Below are 18,930 nucleotides of genomic sequence, written 5' to 3' on the forward strand. Positions count from 1 at the left end.
CGACAGATAATGTTTTTCATCCAATATAAACATACCTATAGATAGCTGAGGTCATGGGCATTCTTCTCTGAAATATTCAAGGTCATTGAAAGTCAAGGTATAGGGCATAAAAGAAATTTGAATTCAAAATTCGGTTGCCAACAAAGCTAACTTAATGTTAGAAGGTTTTGATAGACATGTAAATTGTGCAAATCAGATGATAAATGGAGAACTTATGAAATTTGTACAAAAATTCGCCATATGTCACTTCATTCCATTCCAGCTCATTTAAAGATCTTTGGTCAAAACAGAAATACTTAACCCTTTTCACTTGGAGCATATATTGCCGTCACCCATATTCGTCGGTCCGTCCGTCCACAATTGTCGTAAAAACTCTACAAGGCACAATTCCTGACTGATTTCGATGAAACTTATTATGGTTGTTTGTAATCACCCAATATTTAGTATGAGTTATTGCCCTTGTTCTAGAAAACTTGTTCAATTTGTAGCTCGTAAAAACTCTAGAAGGCATGATTCTTGCCGAATTTTGACAAAACTTGGTTTTATTATTCATTACTACGCTGAAGATTGAATATTTGTCTTCTAGAGTTTTCACGAGCTGAAGATTGAACATGTTTTCAAGAACTAGGGCAATAACTCATACTCAATATTATTCGGTATCGCCTTAAAGAGTTCAAAAGAAGTGTATGACTGAAGGTTGAATATTTCATACTGGTGATTGTTACTGTACTGCTAAATATTAATGTTCAAAATCAAAGCAGTCAGTGGGCATACATTACCTTGCCTGGCAAGCTATCTTTTAAAAATTGTTGAGACATACCTTGGTTAAAGTTGAAGTCAATTTTAAATACTGTGAGTCATAGGACTCCAATTGTAATTGATTTGATATACAAGCAGCTGAGCGAACAGTGTGTGATCCATATACAGCAGTTTCTTTGTTTGACTTTTTCATGACATCTTTAATCAACCTGGAGACTTCTTCTGAGGCTTCATAAAACTTATGAGTAGAGAGTTTTCATACTTAACTGTTGCATAGACACACACATTAGATACTTTTACCTGGTCTGCTATACTATGTTACGCTATGGTTCTGTAGTATGAGTTATTGCCCTTGTTCTTGAAACACGTTCAATTTTAGTTTGTAAACACACCAGAAGGCACAATTTTTGACAGATTTTAACGAAACTTGGCATGAGTGTTGGTTATCACCCAAGGATGAACCCTATTGAAAATCTGAAAGATCGAAAAATAATTAGTATGAGTTATTGCCCTTGTTCTTGAAACACGTTCAATTTTAGTTTGTCAACACACCAGAAGGCACAATTTTTGACAGAGTTTGACGAAACTTGGCTTGAGTGTTTGTTATCACTCAAGATTAAAGCCTATTGAAAATCAGAAAAATCGAAAAATATTTAGGATGAGTTATTGCCCTTGTTCTTAAAAACTCATTCAATTTGTGGCTCGTAGAAACTCAAGAAGGCATGATTCTTGCTGGATTTTGACAAAACTTTCAGTACCGCGCTGTAAATTGAATATTTGTCTTCTAGAGTTTTCACGAGCAAAAGATTGAACAGCTTTGGCATATTATCTGAGAATGATTGAATGTTTAAACATCATGTCCAGGTAACCATTAACTCTGGGTCAGAAACCAACATGATTAGCCACTCTTTAGTACTAAGTTTAGGAATACCCGTAACGAAGAGCACTCAACATGCCACACAGGCCGATGGTCAGACTAAACTTAAAATTGTTGGTGAAACTCGATTTGAACTATTTTGACACACACACATACTTCATCTTACTGCCCTCGTTATGGAATCTATAGACGTTGATTTATTGGGTGGTACCCCTTTTCTGTCCGTGAACGACGTCTCAGACCAGCAACGCTTCAAGTCATGATAGGAGAGGAGATCTACAAATACGGTCCATTGGAAGATAACAAGTCACCGGTCGTACGTCGGACCCAAGCTTCAGTATTATTATCAACCACAATTTGGCCGGGTCAATTTATTGAGGTCAAATTGCCAGCAAATACCAACCAGCTCTCAACAGTCACTATCGAGCCCAGATTGGACTCAGCCCAAACCAATGATCACACCCGATGGCCGGAACCTGCCATCTTACAATCAGTTAGTTGAAAGATATGTATACCCAACACAAACGATTTACCTGTTGTCGTCCGACGCAACAGTCATTTTTTTCAGGTAGTCCCTGTATTTACACCAGAGTTGCACAACATTCTACCAACCCCAAATAAAAAAACTGATAACACCCGTCGTCAACTCTCTAGTACTATCAGTAAGTCTGGACCCTGATAACATCCTTTCACCTACCCTTTGTCATCAGTTTGAAGTTTTGCTTAAGCAATCTAGTCCATCACTTAAAGGAAATAATGGGGCGTTTGGGCCATTCACAGCTAAAGTGAACATGTGACCAGTTCTGCCACATCAACGTAAAGGGAGAATACCCCAGGATTCGAAAGACAAATTAGACAACCTTCAAACCAAATTCGACTAACTGGAAGCCCTTGGTATATTTCACAAACCCGAAGATCTTGATCTGGTAGTCATTTCTAATCAAAAAACCTAACGGTTCGCATAGATTAGTCACAGCATTTGGTGAAGTTGGAAAGTACGCCAAGCCCCAACCTTAACTAATGCCCGATATAGACTCAACATTGCATTCTATAGCTAGCTGGAATTACATCATAGCTACAGATTAATCTACCCGATACCATTATCATCCGACTCATTGAAATACTGCGGAGTAGCCACCCCCTTTAAAGGAATCTGAGTGTACACCCGCTGTGCTATATACGTATGCCCGGCTCAGAAACCGCGCTTGAGGAGTTAATGCACACTCAGTGCTAGTCTTCATTGAACCGCTGCTCTATCTATCTACTTGTGCACTTCCGAAAACAGTCAAAGACTTACGAGCCCTCATTGGTGCATACAAATTTCTTTCTGGTGTGTTGCCTAATTGTGCCTCATTCCTAAGCCTACTTGATACCATCGTTGCCGAGGCCAATTCAGAGGACGTCATATCGTGGACAGATGAATCAACTGACGCCTTCACTTAAGCTAAAAAAATACCTAGGAGACTCCAAAACGATAACTTTACCTAAATCATCTGATCAATTATAGATTGTAACCGACGGGGCTGTGAAAAACTTTGGATTAGCTTCGACTTTATATATTTTAGGTAAAGGAAAACTTCTTATAGCCGAAGTTTATAGTGCCCAGTTACCAGAACGCAAGCAAGGATGGAGCCCTTGTGAGATAGAAGCTTTGTCTATTACTGCATCGATTATGATATATGATTCAGGCGCAGTCCATTACTCAGTTGCTAACTGATAGCAAGCCATGTATCGAGGCGTACACTAAATAACTAAGAGGCGAATATCCAACAGTCCACGTGTTGCAACTTTTTTATCAATCAGTATCAAATTTCAATTCGCCACTTGGCAGGCAAGGTTAACATACCATCTGATTTTGGTAGTAGAAACTCTCAGGAATGTGACGAACCTGGTTGTCAAGTGTGTTCCTTTATTGAATCTACTATGGAGTCTGTAGTTCTGGCCAACTCAGCCCCCTCGACAGTTGGAAATCGAAAAAGAGCAGGCTAATGCCGCTGTCCTGGCAAAATTTCCCTCATCTCACCCTGCATGGCGTTGCCCGTCTTCATTAGCCCACATGGTGCAGAAAAGTAGGACGTAAAACTCCATTCATTTCATTTTTCATTTCTGGCCAAATCAGCCAAAGACCTATTATCTAGGTCTGTTAAACTACCATTCCAAAATCGTACATTATGGCGTCAGACCAACAAGATTGCAACGATCTCCGTAGAGTACACTCTCATCTTATCCAAGGAACCCGACCATCAAAAAAAGTCACAAATGTAAACAACGTGAAACATTACCAACAATACGTAACCATAGCGGCTGATGGCAAGGTTCGCATGGTTCCCCATTCAGTAATAGAAAAATCCACCACCGACCCTCCTCTAACCATCAGATCCCATTTTGCCACAGATGTACTGTGTCGTGCTAAACAAAAGATTCTGGTGATTCGCGAATGTGTTACGTCAAAAACCAATGCCATGCTTGTAAATGACGAAACTGTAAAATTTATCCGAGATTCCCTCATACAATTATGTGTAGACATGATCCCAGTTGACGGTCAGTGTGTAATCCGTTGTGATCCAGCGCCCTGTTTTTAGGCCATAGTGCATGACTCTAAGCTCAAACAGTACGGAATGAATATAGAGCTGGGTAGGACTATAAATATCAATAAAAACCTTATTGCCGAACACGCTATATAAGAGATCGAACAATAACTTTTATGTCAGGACCCTTCTAGAAGCATCATATCTCCTGTACTACTGGCATGTGTTGTTGCTCGTGTCAACTCCCGTGTTCAAGGAAGTGGCCTATCTGCTCGCGAAATGTTGTGTAAGGGCGACCAAATTACTCATGCTCAGCTCTCAATGGACGATCGTAATCTTATTCAAAAGCATTTAAAAGACCATCCTTACAGTGAACGTTCTAAGAATCCTCGAGGAAAACTCTTTCCCAAACCAGGTATATCCGTTGGCTATTTGGTTTACCTCTATTGTGATCGAGATAAAAAAAATAAGCCACGAGATAAATACATCGTTACAGACATTACAGGTGATGTACTTTATAAGGCTCTATTAACTACTGACGTTCCAGATTCTAATTCTGATGACAGTGACGACGATATGGTTGTGTTTCCGCGTGTTCTGACTGATCCCCCACCCCCTCAGGACACTTTACCACTTGAGTTACAGAACATTTGTTATCATCTACTCCAACTGAATCCTCATTAGAACCACGTCGTAGACAAAGACCGAAACGATTTGATGACTACATTCTTTATTAATGTTCTAACTTGTTTTATCCTCTTTAAGGACAGTCAGAGGGAAAGAAAAATATTATATGTTATTGTGGTCTTGTAAAGTCCCTGTGTCTATTTCACATAACGTCCCTGTGGTCTCAGTTATTGACCTTCACATTTGATTTCGGGGAAGGGAGGGTTTGATTCTCCCAAATGTACAGGCCTAGGGTGGAGCAGACACTTTATTTAGAAATTAGGATTAAGGGTCTTGATATTGGGTTTTCTTCTGTTCTTATTCTGATCTGAAATTAGAAAAAATAACTCGCCCGATGGGCGAGAAGTATAGTATCTGTTATGTACTCATTGTTTTTAGTTTACTATGAACAATATTATCATTTAAGTTCTTATTTTTTGAGTATGCAACTATCATTTTCTGCTTATAGACATGGGGAAATTTCTCTTGAAGGCTCTTATAGTGGGCATGAACTATCTTGCTTGCTCGATTGCTGGTTGTATTAAACGGGACAACAAAGGGTGCTATGCCTACATTATGATGAATATTTAGTCCTATAGGTCTTGCCGTATTCAATATCTCAATCCAATGGGCCTCCCTAGATTGACGGAATTTGGTAGTTTCATCTTCGGGCAAGTTAATTTCTATACGCTCAATTGGGATTAGGGTGAGATCGTCTATTGAATGGTCGTCGAGGTTGAAATGATTAGAAACAGGCTTGTCTTTCTTTAATTTGATGTCTGACCTATGAGCATTAAAGCGAGTTAGTAAATTATTCTTAGTTTCTCCTACATATTGTTTGGGGCATTTCTTGCATGAAATTAAATATATTACATTCGAATGTTCACATGTTAGATGTTCCTGGATCGGGTACCTTTTATTCGTAGAGTTGCTTACAAAATAATGAGTTTCTGATATAAAGGGACATGTTTTGCATCTACTGGACAAACATGGAGCACTTCTTAAACCTGGAGGTACTTCGGCATAAAGTCTGTTTTTAACTGCTATCTGTGCTAAGGTGGAATTTTTTATGTTTCGTAAAAATCGTTTAGTGTACCCACGCTCTTTCAGTTTTGAGAAAACAATCGTACAGGCTTGGTTGAAATCAGAAGATCTTGTACAAATTCGATGAAATCGTAAAACTTGTGACTTAATTATACCAGAAAAGGTATGTTTTTGGTGAAAGGAGCTCTTGTGCAAGAGTTGATGAGTATCAGTTTCTTTGAAATACACTTTAATATCCAGTTTATTTGTTTCTGCTATGGAATCTCCCTTAAAGACTGTGGTATCGAGAAAGTCTATGCTTTTGTCACTCACGTTTGCGGTTTGTTTGATAGAAGGATGGTGGTTGTTGAGAATTTCAAAGAATTCCCAAAACTGTTCGATAGAATAAGTCCAAACCATAAAAATGTCATCCAAAAAGCGTCCGTAAAAAAGTGGGTCAAATGGACAGAGGGGCAACACCTCACGTTCCCACTCTGCCATGAAAAGGTTTGCGTACGAAGGGGCGAATCGTTTGCCCATTGCTGTCCCTGAAGTTTGTAAATATGTTTGACCATTAAATGTGAAATCGTTTCGACTAAGACTAATCTCTAAAAGCTGTAGAATTGCATCGTCGGGTCTGTTTGGATCTGGGTTTCTATTAAAAGCTTTACGAACTGCCGTTAAACCAGTAGTGTTATCGATATTGGTATACATAGAAGAAACGTCGATAGAAATTAAAATAGCATTAGAGGGAACTCGAAGATTTTTTATTTTATTGACAAAATCGGTTGTGTCTTTAAGGTAGGCGCGATGTTGGCATGCTAGAGGTAGTAAGAAATGATCAATGTATTTTGACACTGCATATGACTCACTACCACAGTCAGATATAATCGGGCGGCCTTTAGGGATTTTATTCGAGATAAACCACTCCTTGGTTGGATTCTTATGGATTTTAGGCAAAGTGTACAAATGTCTCTCGCGACAATCAGGTTTGGCAGACAGATAGTCATATAGTTTCTGTTTGAGATAACTAGTTTTGACTAAATCGGCAAGAATATTATTAATCATGTTAGCAGTTTCTTTGAAAATTGGTTTCGATAAAATGGCATAATGTTTAGGATTATTCAGTTGATTCTCTGCTTCTGAAACGTAATCCTCCCTATTCAGAATGACACAACATGAACCTTTGTCACTCTTTTTAATAACAATGCTATCGTCTTTCTTAAGTAAGTTTAACGCTTCACGTTCCACTCGTGTGAGATTAGGCTTTTCGTGTCTTATGGAAAGGTTCACTGTTTGGCTATTCATACTCGCAAATGCTTTCAGTATTTCAGGATGGATGGCGGCCTGAGGGGGTGTCCACATGGATTTAGGAATAAACATTGTTCTAGAACCACGTGGGGGGTGGTTTCGAAAAAAATATGTGCAGCTAAGATTTCGTTGAAATCGTTCAATGGATGGTCGGAGATAATCCAAGTTAGCTATCTTTGGTGTGGGAATAAACTTAAGTCCACGGTCTAAGATTGAATGCTGAAGGGGTGTGAGAATTTTGCGGCTCAAGTTAACTACAGTTTGGCCTAGCGGTGGCCTCTCAGTCTTTTTATCCCCAGTAATTAGTTTAAAGACTTACTCGATGCTTGAAGCTGGTGTATCCAAAACAAATAAATGCTGTTTGCTGTTTCTGGAGACCAATGAAGATTATCAACTGTTTCGAATTCTTCTTCGTAGGGTGGTAAGATTGTTGCGCTGTTGATACTGGACTCCATCATCATGTTGTTGAGGGTGCTGAGGTTCTGTTGTGCTTTCTTCGAGATTTTATTTGAAATGGGTATACATGTGAAGAGGATCTTGGAGTTTGGGAAGGTTTTGTTGGCTGTGGCGATTAATTTCTGGGCTTGGTTAAAGGAGGTCTTTGGTATCTGATCACGGTTGTTGAGGCCTACATGAAGAATAATGGTAGTAGGTTTGGGATCATGGTCGTATGATTCCAGGATTGACTGTATGTGATGGATTTGGACACCGGGGTAAGAATGTATTTCGGTGTCTGAACTGGTTTTGGTAATTCGATTCAGGTTAGATGATCCAATTATTAAGGTTGATTTCTTTAGAGCAGGTAGTTTCCATAATGATTTGTCCTTGGTTTGGTGATAATACGGTTTGGTAGCGGATATAATGGTCGTCGACGGTGTGATTGGTACTGGTTTGGTAGTTGTTAGAATTGTAGCATTGGGAACGGACTGGGATCTGGTTCGAGGAGGGGAAGGTCTGGATACATGTCTCGACTTGGATGGAGACTGAGGGGTGGTTTGCTGGTCCAAAAACGCACAGAAGGAAGAAAGGTTGGCGGATCCTGGATCACGTGGTGAAGATTCAGATGGTGTGGAAGGGGAAGACGAGTCTGAAAGTGAAAAGAGAAGGGGTGTGCCCTCTCTACGAGAGCGTTTACCTATGTCTGCTGGACTAGGGGTAGGTGAACTTCGGGCTCGTTTAGGTGTTTGGTTCGGCAGCGTGGTAGCTCTAGATGGTGCAGGTGTAGTGTCCATTTCAGTTGGTAGAGATATGGTTACTCTGGTTTTTGTTTCGTTGATTTGGAAAGAATTTGGAAATTACAGCTTGAGTGAGACGTTTCCCATAGGAGCGACGGGCCCAGGACAGGGCATGAGAAACGATGCGGTCGACGGCAGGTGATGATAAAGACTTGGTACGAATGGTGGTCAGCTTCTCTTGAAGTGTGGTTTGGTAATGGTCGATCAGGACCTGCGTAACCTTACAGAGCCATGTCCGATTGAGGGATCTAATATTCGCGTCGACAGCTGATGTTTTCATTGCTGGACGGATAAAACCATCCAACTCAGAGACTTTGCGTTTGAAGGTAAATGCTGGTTGGCCTTGCTGTTGAAGGGTAAGGATTGCCAAATGATGGAGGCACTGCAAAACTTGGAAGAACACCTTCACAAAGGGTTCTTCCTCCTTATGAGTGGGGACTGGTTGGCGTCGGTGGGCTGGTAGTCGTTTCTGTTGTTGGTCAGGTCGATGGTTACCTCTTGATTGGTAGGCTGTGTTGTAGGTAGGTCGGCGATGGGGTGGGATATAGCTGGATGGGTTGGTTGGTGGTCGGCGATTGGTAGGTGGTAGAGGTCGATGGAAGACAGGGCCGTTGTAGGGTACGTGATATTGGTTTGGTTGACGATTAGTGTTTCTATTTCTGGCTTCTTGCCAGTGGTTGTTGTAGTTGGGGAGCATAATGAAAATAACTTGGGGTTAGAAGGGAATGTACAGCGGATGTAACAGGAGGAAACTGTATATGCTAGCGTGAAAATGTTGGGATCAAATTATGCAAATAAGTCAAACTGGGTTTGGGGATATATAAAGCAAGATGAAAAATGCAAAAAAAATATATATTTAGGTGATAAATAACGCTAACAATGATGTGAAAAATTATAACAAGTAAAACAAAAACTTACGCAATTGACACGAACCGGTTTTCGAAATATTATCCTTTTTCAAGTATCGAGGAATGGTCATGAAATGAGATTTAATTTGCGATTTATATAGTAGTCAGTTAATACAGGTTTTTGATTTTCTAAAAATTATTGAGTGAATCATGTCATATCTTTGATCAGTTGAGGATTAGGATTATTTTTGATTTCTTAATTAGTTGAGTCATATCTTTGATCAATTGAGGATTATAGAAATATTGGATTAGATTTTGATTATATCTGAGTAATGATTAAGGAGGATTAGATTATCTCAGAGTTCAATTTACATAAATGAAAAACATAAATAATCAGAAATCAAGAATACAAAAATATAAAATAAATAAACATGAGAAATATTTGATAAAATAAGCGGGATTAGTGAATTGTAAATTGATTAGAACTAACGTTGAATTTTGATTATACCTGAGTAGTAATTTAAATGGATGGATTATTTCGGAGTATAATTTACATGGAAGAAAAACATAAATAATGGCAATTGAATTTACTTGGTTAGATTAAAAGATTAATGCAAATTTTTTTGAAGAAAGTTTGTTATATGCACGAGAAACAAATGTCAAAATCCTAACATATACAATATATACAAAAAAATAAAATATATATAAGATGAAATAAAATATACCAAAGTCAAAATAAATTGTCTGATCTGGCCTGGCACGGACAGTATAAGATTTCGGGGAAGGGAGGGTTTGATTCTCCCAAATGTACAGGCCTAGGGTGGAGCAGACACTTTATTTAGAAATTAGGATTAAGGGTCTTGATATTGGGTTTTCTTCTGTTCTTATTCTGATCTGAAATTAGAAAAAATAACTCGCCCGATGGGCGAGAAGTATAGTATCTGTTATGTACTCATTGTTTTTAGTTTACTATGAACAATACTATCATTTAAGTTCTTATTTTTTGAGTATGCAACTATCATTTTCTGCTTATAGACATGGGAGAATTTCTCTTGAAGGCTCTTATAGTGGGCATGAACTATCTTGCTTGCTCGATTGCTGGTTGTATTAAACGGGACAACAAAGGGTGCTATGCCTACATTATGATGAATATTTAGTCCTATAGGTCTTGCCGTATTCAATGTCTCAATCCAATGGGCCTCCCTAGATTGACGGAATTTGGTAGTTTCATCTTCGGGCAAGTCAATTTCTATACGCTCAATTGGGATTAGGGTGAGATCGTCTATTGAATGTTCGTCGAGGTTGAAATGATTAGAAACAGGCTTGTCTTTCTTTAATTTGATGCCTGACCTATGGGCATTAAAGCGAGTTCGTAAATTATTCTTAGTTTCTCCTACATATTGTTTGGGGCATTTCTTGCATGAAATTAAATATATTACATTCGAATGTTCACATGTTAGATGTTCCTGGATCGGGTACCTTTTATTCGTAGAGTTGCTTACAAAATAATGAGTTTCTGATATAAAGGGACATGTTTTGCATCTACTGGACAAACATGGAGCACTTCTTAAACCTGGAGGTACTTCGGCATAAAGTCTGTTTTTAGCTGCTATCTGTGCTAAGGTGGAATTTTTTATGTTTCGTAAAAATCGTTTAGAGTACCCACGCTCTTTCAGTTTTGAGAAAACAATCGTACAGGCTTGGTTGAAATCAGAAGATCTTGTACAAATTCGATGAAATCGTAAAACTTGTGACTTAATTATACCAGAAAAGGTATGTTTTGGGTGAAAGGAGCTCTTGTGCAAGAGTTGATGAGTATCAGTTTCTTTGAAATACACTTTAATATCCAGTTTATTTGTTTCTGCTATGGAATCTCCCTTAAAGACTGTGGTATCGAGAAAGTCTATGCTTTTGTCACTCACGTTTGCGGTTAGTTTGATAGAAGGATGGTGGTTGTTGAGAATTTCAAAGAATTCCCAAGAGTTCCCAAAACTGTTCGATAGTCCAAACCATAAAAATGTCATCCAAAAGGCGTCCGTAAAAAAGTGGGTCAATGGACAGAGGGGCAACACCTCACGTTCCCACTCTGCCATGAAAAGGTTTGCGTACGAAGGGGCGAATCGTTTGCCCATTGCTGTCCCTGAAGTTTGTAAATCTGTTTTACCATTAAATGTGAAATCGTTTCGACTAAGACAAATCTCTAAAAGCTGTAGAATTGCATCGTCGGGTCTGTTTGGATATGGGTTCTATTAAAAGCTTTACGAACTGCCGTTAGACCAGTAGTGTTATCGATATTGGTATACATAGAAGAAACGTCAATAGAAATTAAAATAGCATTAGAGGGAACTCGAAGATTTTTTATTTTATTGACAAATTCGGTTGTGTCTTTAAGGTAGACGCGATGTTGACATGCTAGAGGTAGTAAGAAATGATCAATGTATTCTGACACTGCATATGACTCACTACCACAGTGAGATATAATCGGGCGGCCTTTAGGGATTTTATTCGAGATAAACCACTCCTTGGTTGGATTCTTATGAATGTTAGGCAAACTGTACAAATGTCTCTCGCGACAATCAGGTTTGCCAGACAGATAGTCATATTGTTTCTGTTTGAGATAACTAGTTTTGACTAAATCGGCAAGAATATTGTTAATCATGTTAGCAGTTTCTGTGAAAATTGGTTTCGGTAAAATGGCATAATGTTTACTATTATTCAGTTGATTCTCTGCTTCTGAAACGTAATCCTCCCTATTCAGAATGACACAACATGAACCTTTGTCACTCTTTTTAATAACAATGCTATCGTCTTTCTTAAGTAAGTTTAAAGCTTCACGTTCCACTCGTGTGAGATTAGGATTTTCGTGTGTTATGGAAAGGTTCACTGTTTGGCTATTCATACTCGCAAATGCTTTCAATATTTCAGAATGGATGGCGGCCTGAGGGGTGTCCACGTGGATTTAGGAATAAACATTGTTCTAGCACCACGTGGGGGGTGGTTCGAAAAAAAAAGTGTGCAGCTAAGATTTCGTTGAAATCGTTCAATGGATGGTCGGAGGTAATTCAAGTTAGCTATCTTTGGTGTGGGAATAAATTTAAGTCCACGGTCTAAGATTGAATGCTGAAGGGGTGTGAGAATTTTGCGGCTCAAGTTAACTACAGTTTGGCCTAGCGGTGGCCTCTCAGTATTTTTATCCCCAGTAATTAGTTTAAAGACTTACTCGATGCTTGAAGCTGGTGTATCCAAAACAAATAAATGCTGTTTGCTGTTTCTGGAGACCAATGAAGATTATCAACTGGTTCGAATTCTTCTTCGTAGGGTGGTAAGATTATTGCGCTGTTGATACTGGACTCCATCATCATGTTGTTGAGAGTGCTGAGGTTCTGTTGTGCTTTCTTCGAGATTTTATTTGAAATGGGTATACATTGTGAAGACCTCCACTACATACTACAATCAATCACTATCAATATCTGTATCATTACCGACCTTTACTACATACTGCAGTCAAACAGTGTCAATATCTGTATCATTACTGACCTCTTCTGTATACTAGTTTCAAACACGGATAATTCACATATGAGTTTGAAGGCTCAAATTTTGACGGTGAGCTGTGAACACTATTACTGATTGGCTTAGCTAAAACAATCCCATTTCTAGAGACTAAAGTATGATTGGTCAAAAAATTGGCGTAACAGTCTCTTTAAAAAATTATTTGTCCTGGTCGCAATAAAATTGTTCCATGCTGCATGAACCGAGTTGAAAAGTGAGACATGTTTCCACTTTCTGAAGAACTTTAAGGAGTTTTTACAATTTTCACATAATTTATTTCTTTGTTTCGAAGTTCATTTTAATTCTGGATACAAGAAATGTACTGAGGAATATAAAATTGTTTAGAGAAACAACATGTGTTAGTGAAGGAAAGTTTTTGGACGACAAATTGGAAAAGGTTTGACAATTAAACACATATTGTCCAAATTTTGTGGATCATGGACTATTGTGTCAGAAAATATAGTGGAGCGAATGGACCCAGGGCAAACGGACTAGGGGTGAACATGAAAAAGACCGAAAATGTATAGGGGCAGCACTTAGCTAAATATAGAAAGGGAATTTTTGATGAAAATGGTGAGTATTTGATTGCAAAATCATTATTTTAAACATTTAGGTAGATTTAAGCAATTTCTCCCAAAAAGAATATCAAATCATGACTAATTTTATTATACGCCCACGTGAAATGGGGGGCTTATACTGCCGTCATCCATGTCAGTCCGTCTGTCTGTCCAAAATTGCTTGTAAACACTCTTCTTTATGGATTTTGACAAAACTTGGTATGAGTGTTCACCCAAGGATGAAAATCAGAAGAATCGAAAAAATATTTAGTACGAGTTATTGCCCTTGTTCTTGAAAAGGCATTCAATTTTTAGCATGTAAACACTCTAGAAGGCACAATTCTTGACAGATTTTGACGAAACTTGGCATGAGTGTTTGTCATCACCCAAGGATAAACCCTATTGAAAAAAAGAAAAATATGAGTTATTGTCCTTGTTCTTGAAAACGTGTTCAATTTTTAGCCCGTAAACACTCTAGATGGGACAATTCTTGACAGATTTTGAAGAAACTTGGTGTGAGTGTTCGTAATCACCCAAGGATGAACCCTATTGAAAATCAGAAAAATATTTGGTAAGAGTTATTGCCCTTGTTCTTGAAAACGCTTTCAAATTTTAGCTAAAAGGCATGATTCTTGCCGGATTGTGACAAAACTTGTTTTTTTTTTATTCAGTACCGGGCTGAAGGTTAAATATTTGCCTTCTATAGTTTTCATGAGCTAAAAATTGAACCCCTTTTCAAGAACAAGGGAAATAACTCATGTAATGTTAGTAGCTTGAATAACAAGAAAAATGCTTTATTCTTTATTATAAATTGTACCACATTCACTCTCGGAAGAGGTTAAAGACTGAAATCATATAAGAAAACAAATTCTTACAAAGAATTCAATAAATATAATATAAAATATTCAATATAATTTATAACCACATGTTAGGCTTACCTTAAGAGAGAAAACGAAAGTAGAAAAATGCAAGAAATATATTTGAACTCGAGTTCTAGAATACAAAGCATCACTGACAATGAAAGAAACTAATACAGATATGAAATTCATAAAAATATAAGCAATGTAAAAATGTAAACTTTCCTATTTCCTGGGTTCTAGCCTTATTAATTTTTATACGCCCACATGAAATGGGTGTAATAAATAATAAAACTTGACATCAAATACCATCCTTTAATACCCAACGTTTCGTCAAAAAAGTTATGACTTCATCAGGGGAAGAAACAAACTACGTGGAAGGTAGTTAAGATTAAAATTTCAATATGACCTCATAAGGTTTATGACGCCACAATCTTAGAAACCACATAACAAGAGAAGGGTCAAATCACAAAATGGTGGGAGGCAATTTGATTCTTGATAATATGACCTCAGAAGATTTATGACATCAAAATGTTAGATGCAACATAACAAGTATGTAATAATGACTTCAGGATTTGCCAAATATACACTAATATTTAGCAATTTTGAAACCTCCTGGTTTGAGTTCATTCAATCCATACGGCCATACAGAGTCAAGTCTATGAATCCACAGAGTTTCTGCACTGTCTAATATGCTTTTGCTTTCATTTGGAATTTTCCCAAGAAGTGTGCATTTATTATCATGACCAGGTTGGTTAAAATGGGGGGCAATATCAGGAGCTTTATGAACCTTTTTCAAGTTAATGTTGCTCCTATGTTTGTTATGTCTAATATTGAAGGAGGTTATTGTTTGGCCAACATACTGAAATTTACATAATTCACAAGTAAGGCAATATATAACAAAATTACTCTGAGTCTTTGATATAAAATGATTTTGAGTGTCTATTGGTGATTGTGTTAGTTGTGTTCATCTTTTCACAAGTTTTGCACTTGAGTTTATTACAAGGTACACATCCCACACTTTTAGAAATATTCACATTTTCTACACACTGTTAGTTTGTTTTTTCTTAATAAATTTCCCAAGGTCCTATTCCTGCGTCCTGCCACAATGATTTTCCTTGTTTTTAATATGTCCGTCATTCTGTAGGTTGTAGCTTAAAATAGCTGTGTCTTTGGCCATTTTGTGTAGATTTGGTTGTCGTGGGTCATAAGTGTTAGTCCATGGAATAATCTTCATTTTCTTTTCATCTTCTTCTGCTTGGTGTTGGGGAAGGCGTGATCTTTCCCTTGCTTTGCTAAAGACAGTTTCTACAATGTGGCCTTTATATCCAAAATTCTTCAGATGTTTAGCAAAATGAAATAATCTATTGTTTTCCCATTCTTTCTTACTACAAATTCTTCGTATTCTGAGTGCACCACTGAAAAGTATTGATTTAAAAGTATGTCTAGGATGGCAGCTGCTAGGTGGTAGATAGTGGTGGCTAGCTGTTTCTTTACAGAATAGATCAATAGGGCAATAACATACTCAGTATAATTCAGTATCGCCCTAAAGAGTTCAAAAGAAGTGTATGACTGAAGGTTGAATATTTCATACTGGTGATTGTTACTCTACTGCCAGTGGGCATATATTACCTTGCCTGGCAAGCTATCTTTTACCACGCCGTGGTAAAAAGGTGTAAGGGTACTTATAGTGTTTTACCACGCTTACCACGCCAGTGGTAAACAGCCACTGCCGAATTTCTCGGTCTGATTGTTCGATACTCCTTCACAATGGGTAAATAATAAAGGCCTACGTACCAAACCCTGACCTCACTATTTTGGGTTTGTTAAGCTTTATCACTGGTATTACTGAATGCAAGATGTTGTTTCTACCCAATTTGCTGCTGTGTTAGTATTTACACTTTTGAACAACTACTGGTCTATTTTGTAGCTTCTCTATACTCTAAATGAGTGCATATTTAGAGATGTGTTTCCTTATTTTTTTAGTGTCAAATTAAGCAAACTATTTGATTAATCGGTGTTTTCAAATGAATTATTATGTATACTTAATCATCTCATTATGTTCTTATTGCATATTATTGAGAGTTTTAACCAATCATAAATGTCCATGTATGTACAGTCTGGATAAAACAAAAAAATGACTTTTTGACCTTTCTTGATTGGTCACTCATTGGAATTCTGCTGGTAATTCTCTTCTCTTCTCTAATTATGAATTAATTATGGATATGCGAGACAAGCTGGTATTTTTCCAGGTCATTAGAACACCTCTATTTTCTATAAATGTAAGTACTTCATAAATGAAAATAAGGGAACCCATTTTTAATATTGAGTAGATAGTTGATTCACAAATCATCTTATAATGCAAATTCTTGATTTTATTTTTGCACAAATGTATTCCAGAAAAAATTTATATACTATTCCCCCTCCCCCCCCCCCTCCCCCCTTAGTCTTGTTTGTACTAGGACAAGCATGGTGTCCCTCTATATTATTGCAACGAAGTAGTGAGTAAAACTTCTTTCATTACAGGAGACCTAAAGAAGATGTTAAAAAGGATTGTTGAAAGCAGAACTGAAAATGAAAGGCATCTAAAATTTGAACCACTACAGGAATTGATAACTTATGTACAATTCGCTAATGATGAATGCGATTATGGGGAGGGTTTAGAATTAGGATTAGATTTGTTTACATATGGTGGTGAGGTTTTTCATTCCACAATATTAACACTACTACCTTTAGCGTATCAATTACTAGGGCGTTCTCAAAATGCTCAAGTTATTGAAACTCATCTGAAAAATAGAAAACATACATCTGATTTATCTCAACTGCTTTGATGAAGCGTTTTGAGGAAACCACCTGTCTTAAAATGATTCAGCTGGACACCTTCATCCTTTACTTCGTCCTATATGCTTAATTTCTATTCCTTCAATTGATAGATAATGTTGTCATTTTTTTATCACCAAAATCAACATTATTTTGTTCTCTTAAGTAACATTTGTCTTAAAATTAAAATCTTGTTTAACAACTGTTATGATGTCAATCTATTAAATTAAAGCCTAAAATGTCTTAAAATCTTTTTTGTTCTTTCAGTTTATAGTCACTGGTCTGTAACCATAAAGGTGCTGGATTAGTTAAGCACTTGAATAGAAAATAGCTAAAGAGTAGTCTCAAGAATTAATCCAAAATTTTCGAATTCCATAATTTTTCTTAAAAATGTGCTGTTTTAGAAAGGATAGGTTAATGGCTGCAAAGAGCTCTAAATACATTTTTACCCGGTGGGTTCGTTTTGCTTCATGGCCCAACTTGCCGCATCGTGCCCAACTGCAGAAAAGCGACTTGTAAAATCCGCAATGGCCATTTGTTTCATATGAAACGAAATATTTTAATCTATTGTCCCGCATCGATTGTCTTTTTATTTATAATTTGGATCTGTTGGGAAATCGAAACTAGTTTTATGGTCAAATCTGGAAGATACCAAGTAGGCTACAAACGATCAAAACCGTAATACACAATAACGTGATGTTATAGGCACGCAGTAGAGGACATAATTTTTGCAAGTTATAACCAATTTTATTTATTGTGTATTACGGTTCTGATCGTTTGTAGCCTACTTGGTATTTATTTTCTTCCAGATTTGACCATAAAACTAGTTTCGATTTTCCCAACAGGTCCAAATTATAAATAAAAAGAAAATCGATTAAAATATTTCGTTTCGTATGGAACAAATGGCCATTCCGGATTTTATCAGAAACCTTTAGTTTCGTTTAACAAGTCGTTTTTCTGCAGTTGGGCACGATTATATAAATTAATTTCACTGTGGGTTCGTTTTGCCGCATTGCCCAACTTGCCGCATCGTGCCCAACTGCACAAAAACGACATGTAAAACGAAACTAAAGGTTTCTGAAAAAATCCGGAATGGCCATTCATCGACGAAGCTGCAATTGTTTAGAAAAAAAAAAATTAGATAGTGGACCACAGACATATACGCCGACCGCGGCATGCGGGTGGTAAATATTCAAGATTTTGGGGCAAGGCAATAACTCTGCTTCTAACGGTCGAAAATAGCTCAAATTCGAACTTGATCTTCGTTTTATGTGTACACATACCGAATTTCATTTGATTCCATCAAAAAATCTAGTTTCTATGTGTTTACAAGCAAATGTTGACGGACGGACGGACGGATCGACGGACCTTCGTTTCATGAATATGTCTACACATACCTAATTTCATTTGATTCCATCAAAAAATCGAGTTTAAAGAGTGTTTACAAGCAAATATTTACATTTCTACTATCACTCCCTTCAATAAACCAGTTAGCCAAACCGGCGTTTATTTTCCAATAACTGTAGTTTGTAACGTGACAATAAGGCGTACGAATACATCGAAAACGAAAACAAGGATTGACCCAAGTTTTTTTACCTAGAGTCTAATCTAATTCTACAATTTATTTAAATTTACAATTGTTGTTAATATTTCAATGGAATAATAAATATTTGATAATTCTATCATCCAAATAAGACTGTCTATTTATAGAACTATATTGTTAGGAGTGGGTCGGTGAACTTGATTGACAGATATCGGTGAATTAAGCAACAACGGTTTCGGGTATTTTTACAATTAAAAAATAGAACATTTTAGCGTATTTTATCACAAAAGATAAACCAATGTAAATATAAGGAATGAATGTGGGTCTTGTTATTGTTATGGGGAAATAAACGCTGGT

The 18,930-nt window shown here is 37.2% G+C and overlaps 1 protein-coding gene across 1 annotated transcript in view; it reads left to right on the top strand.

Moving 5' to 3' along the window:
* The window catches only part of LOTGIDRAFT_111475 (hypothetical protein), a gene marked incomplete at both ends in the record, with an annotated part of 35,490 nt that extends 18,449 nt beyond the window's left edge, over positions 1 to 17,041 (top strand). The window contains one exon of the mRNA XM_009049027.1: positions 16,737 to 17,041. Within this exon, the coding sequence (XP_009047275.1) occupies positions 16,737 to 17,041 (305 nt within the window). The remainder of the gene's footprint in view (positions 1 to 16,736) is intronic.
* Positions 17,042 to 18,930: the final 1,889 nt, after the last annotated feature.

Source organism: Lottia gigantea, assembly GCF_000327385.1.
Source record: "Lottia gigantea unplaced genomic scaffold LOTGIsca_13, whole genome shotgun sequence".
Lineage (NCBI taxonomy): Eukaryota > Metazoa > Mollusca > Gastropoda > Lottiidae > Lottia > Lottia gigantea.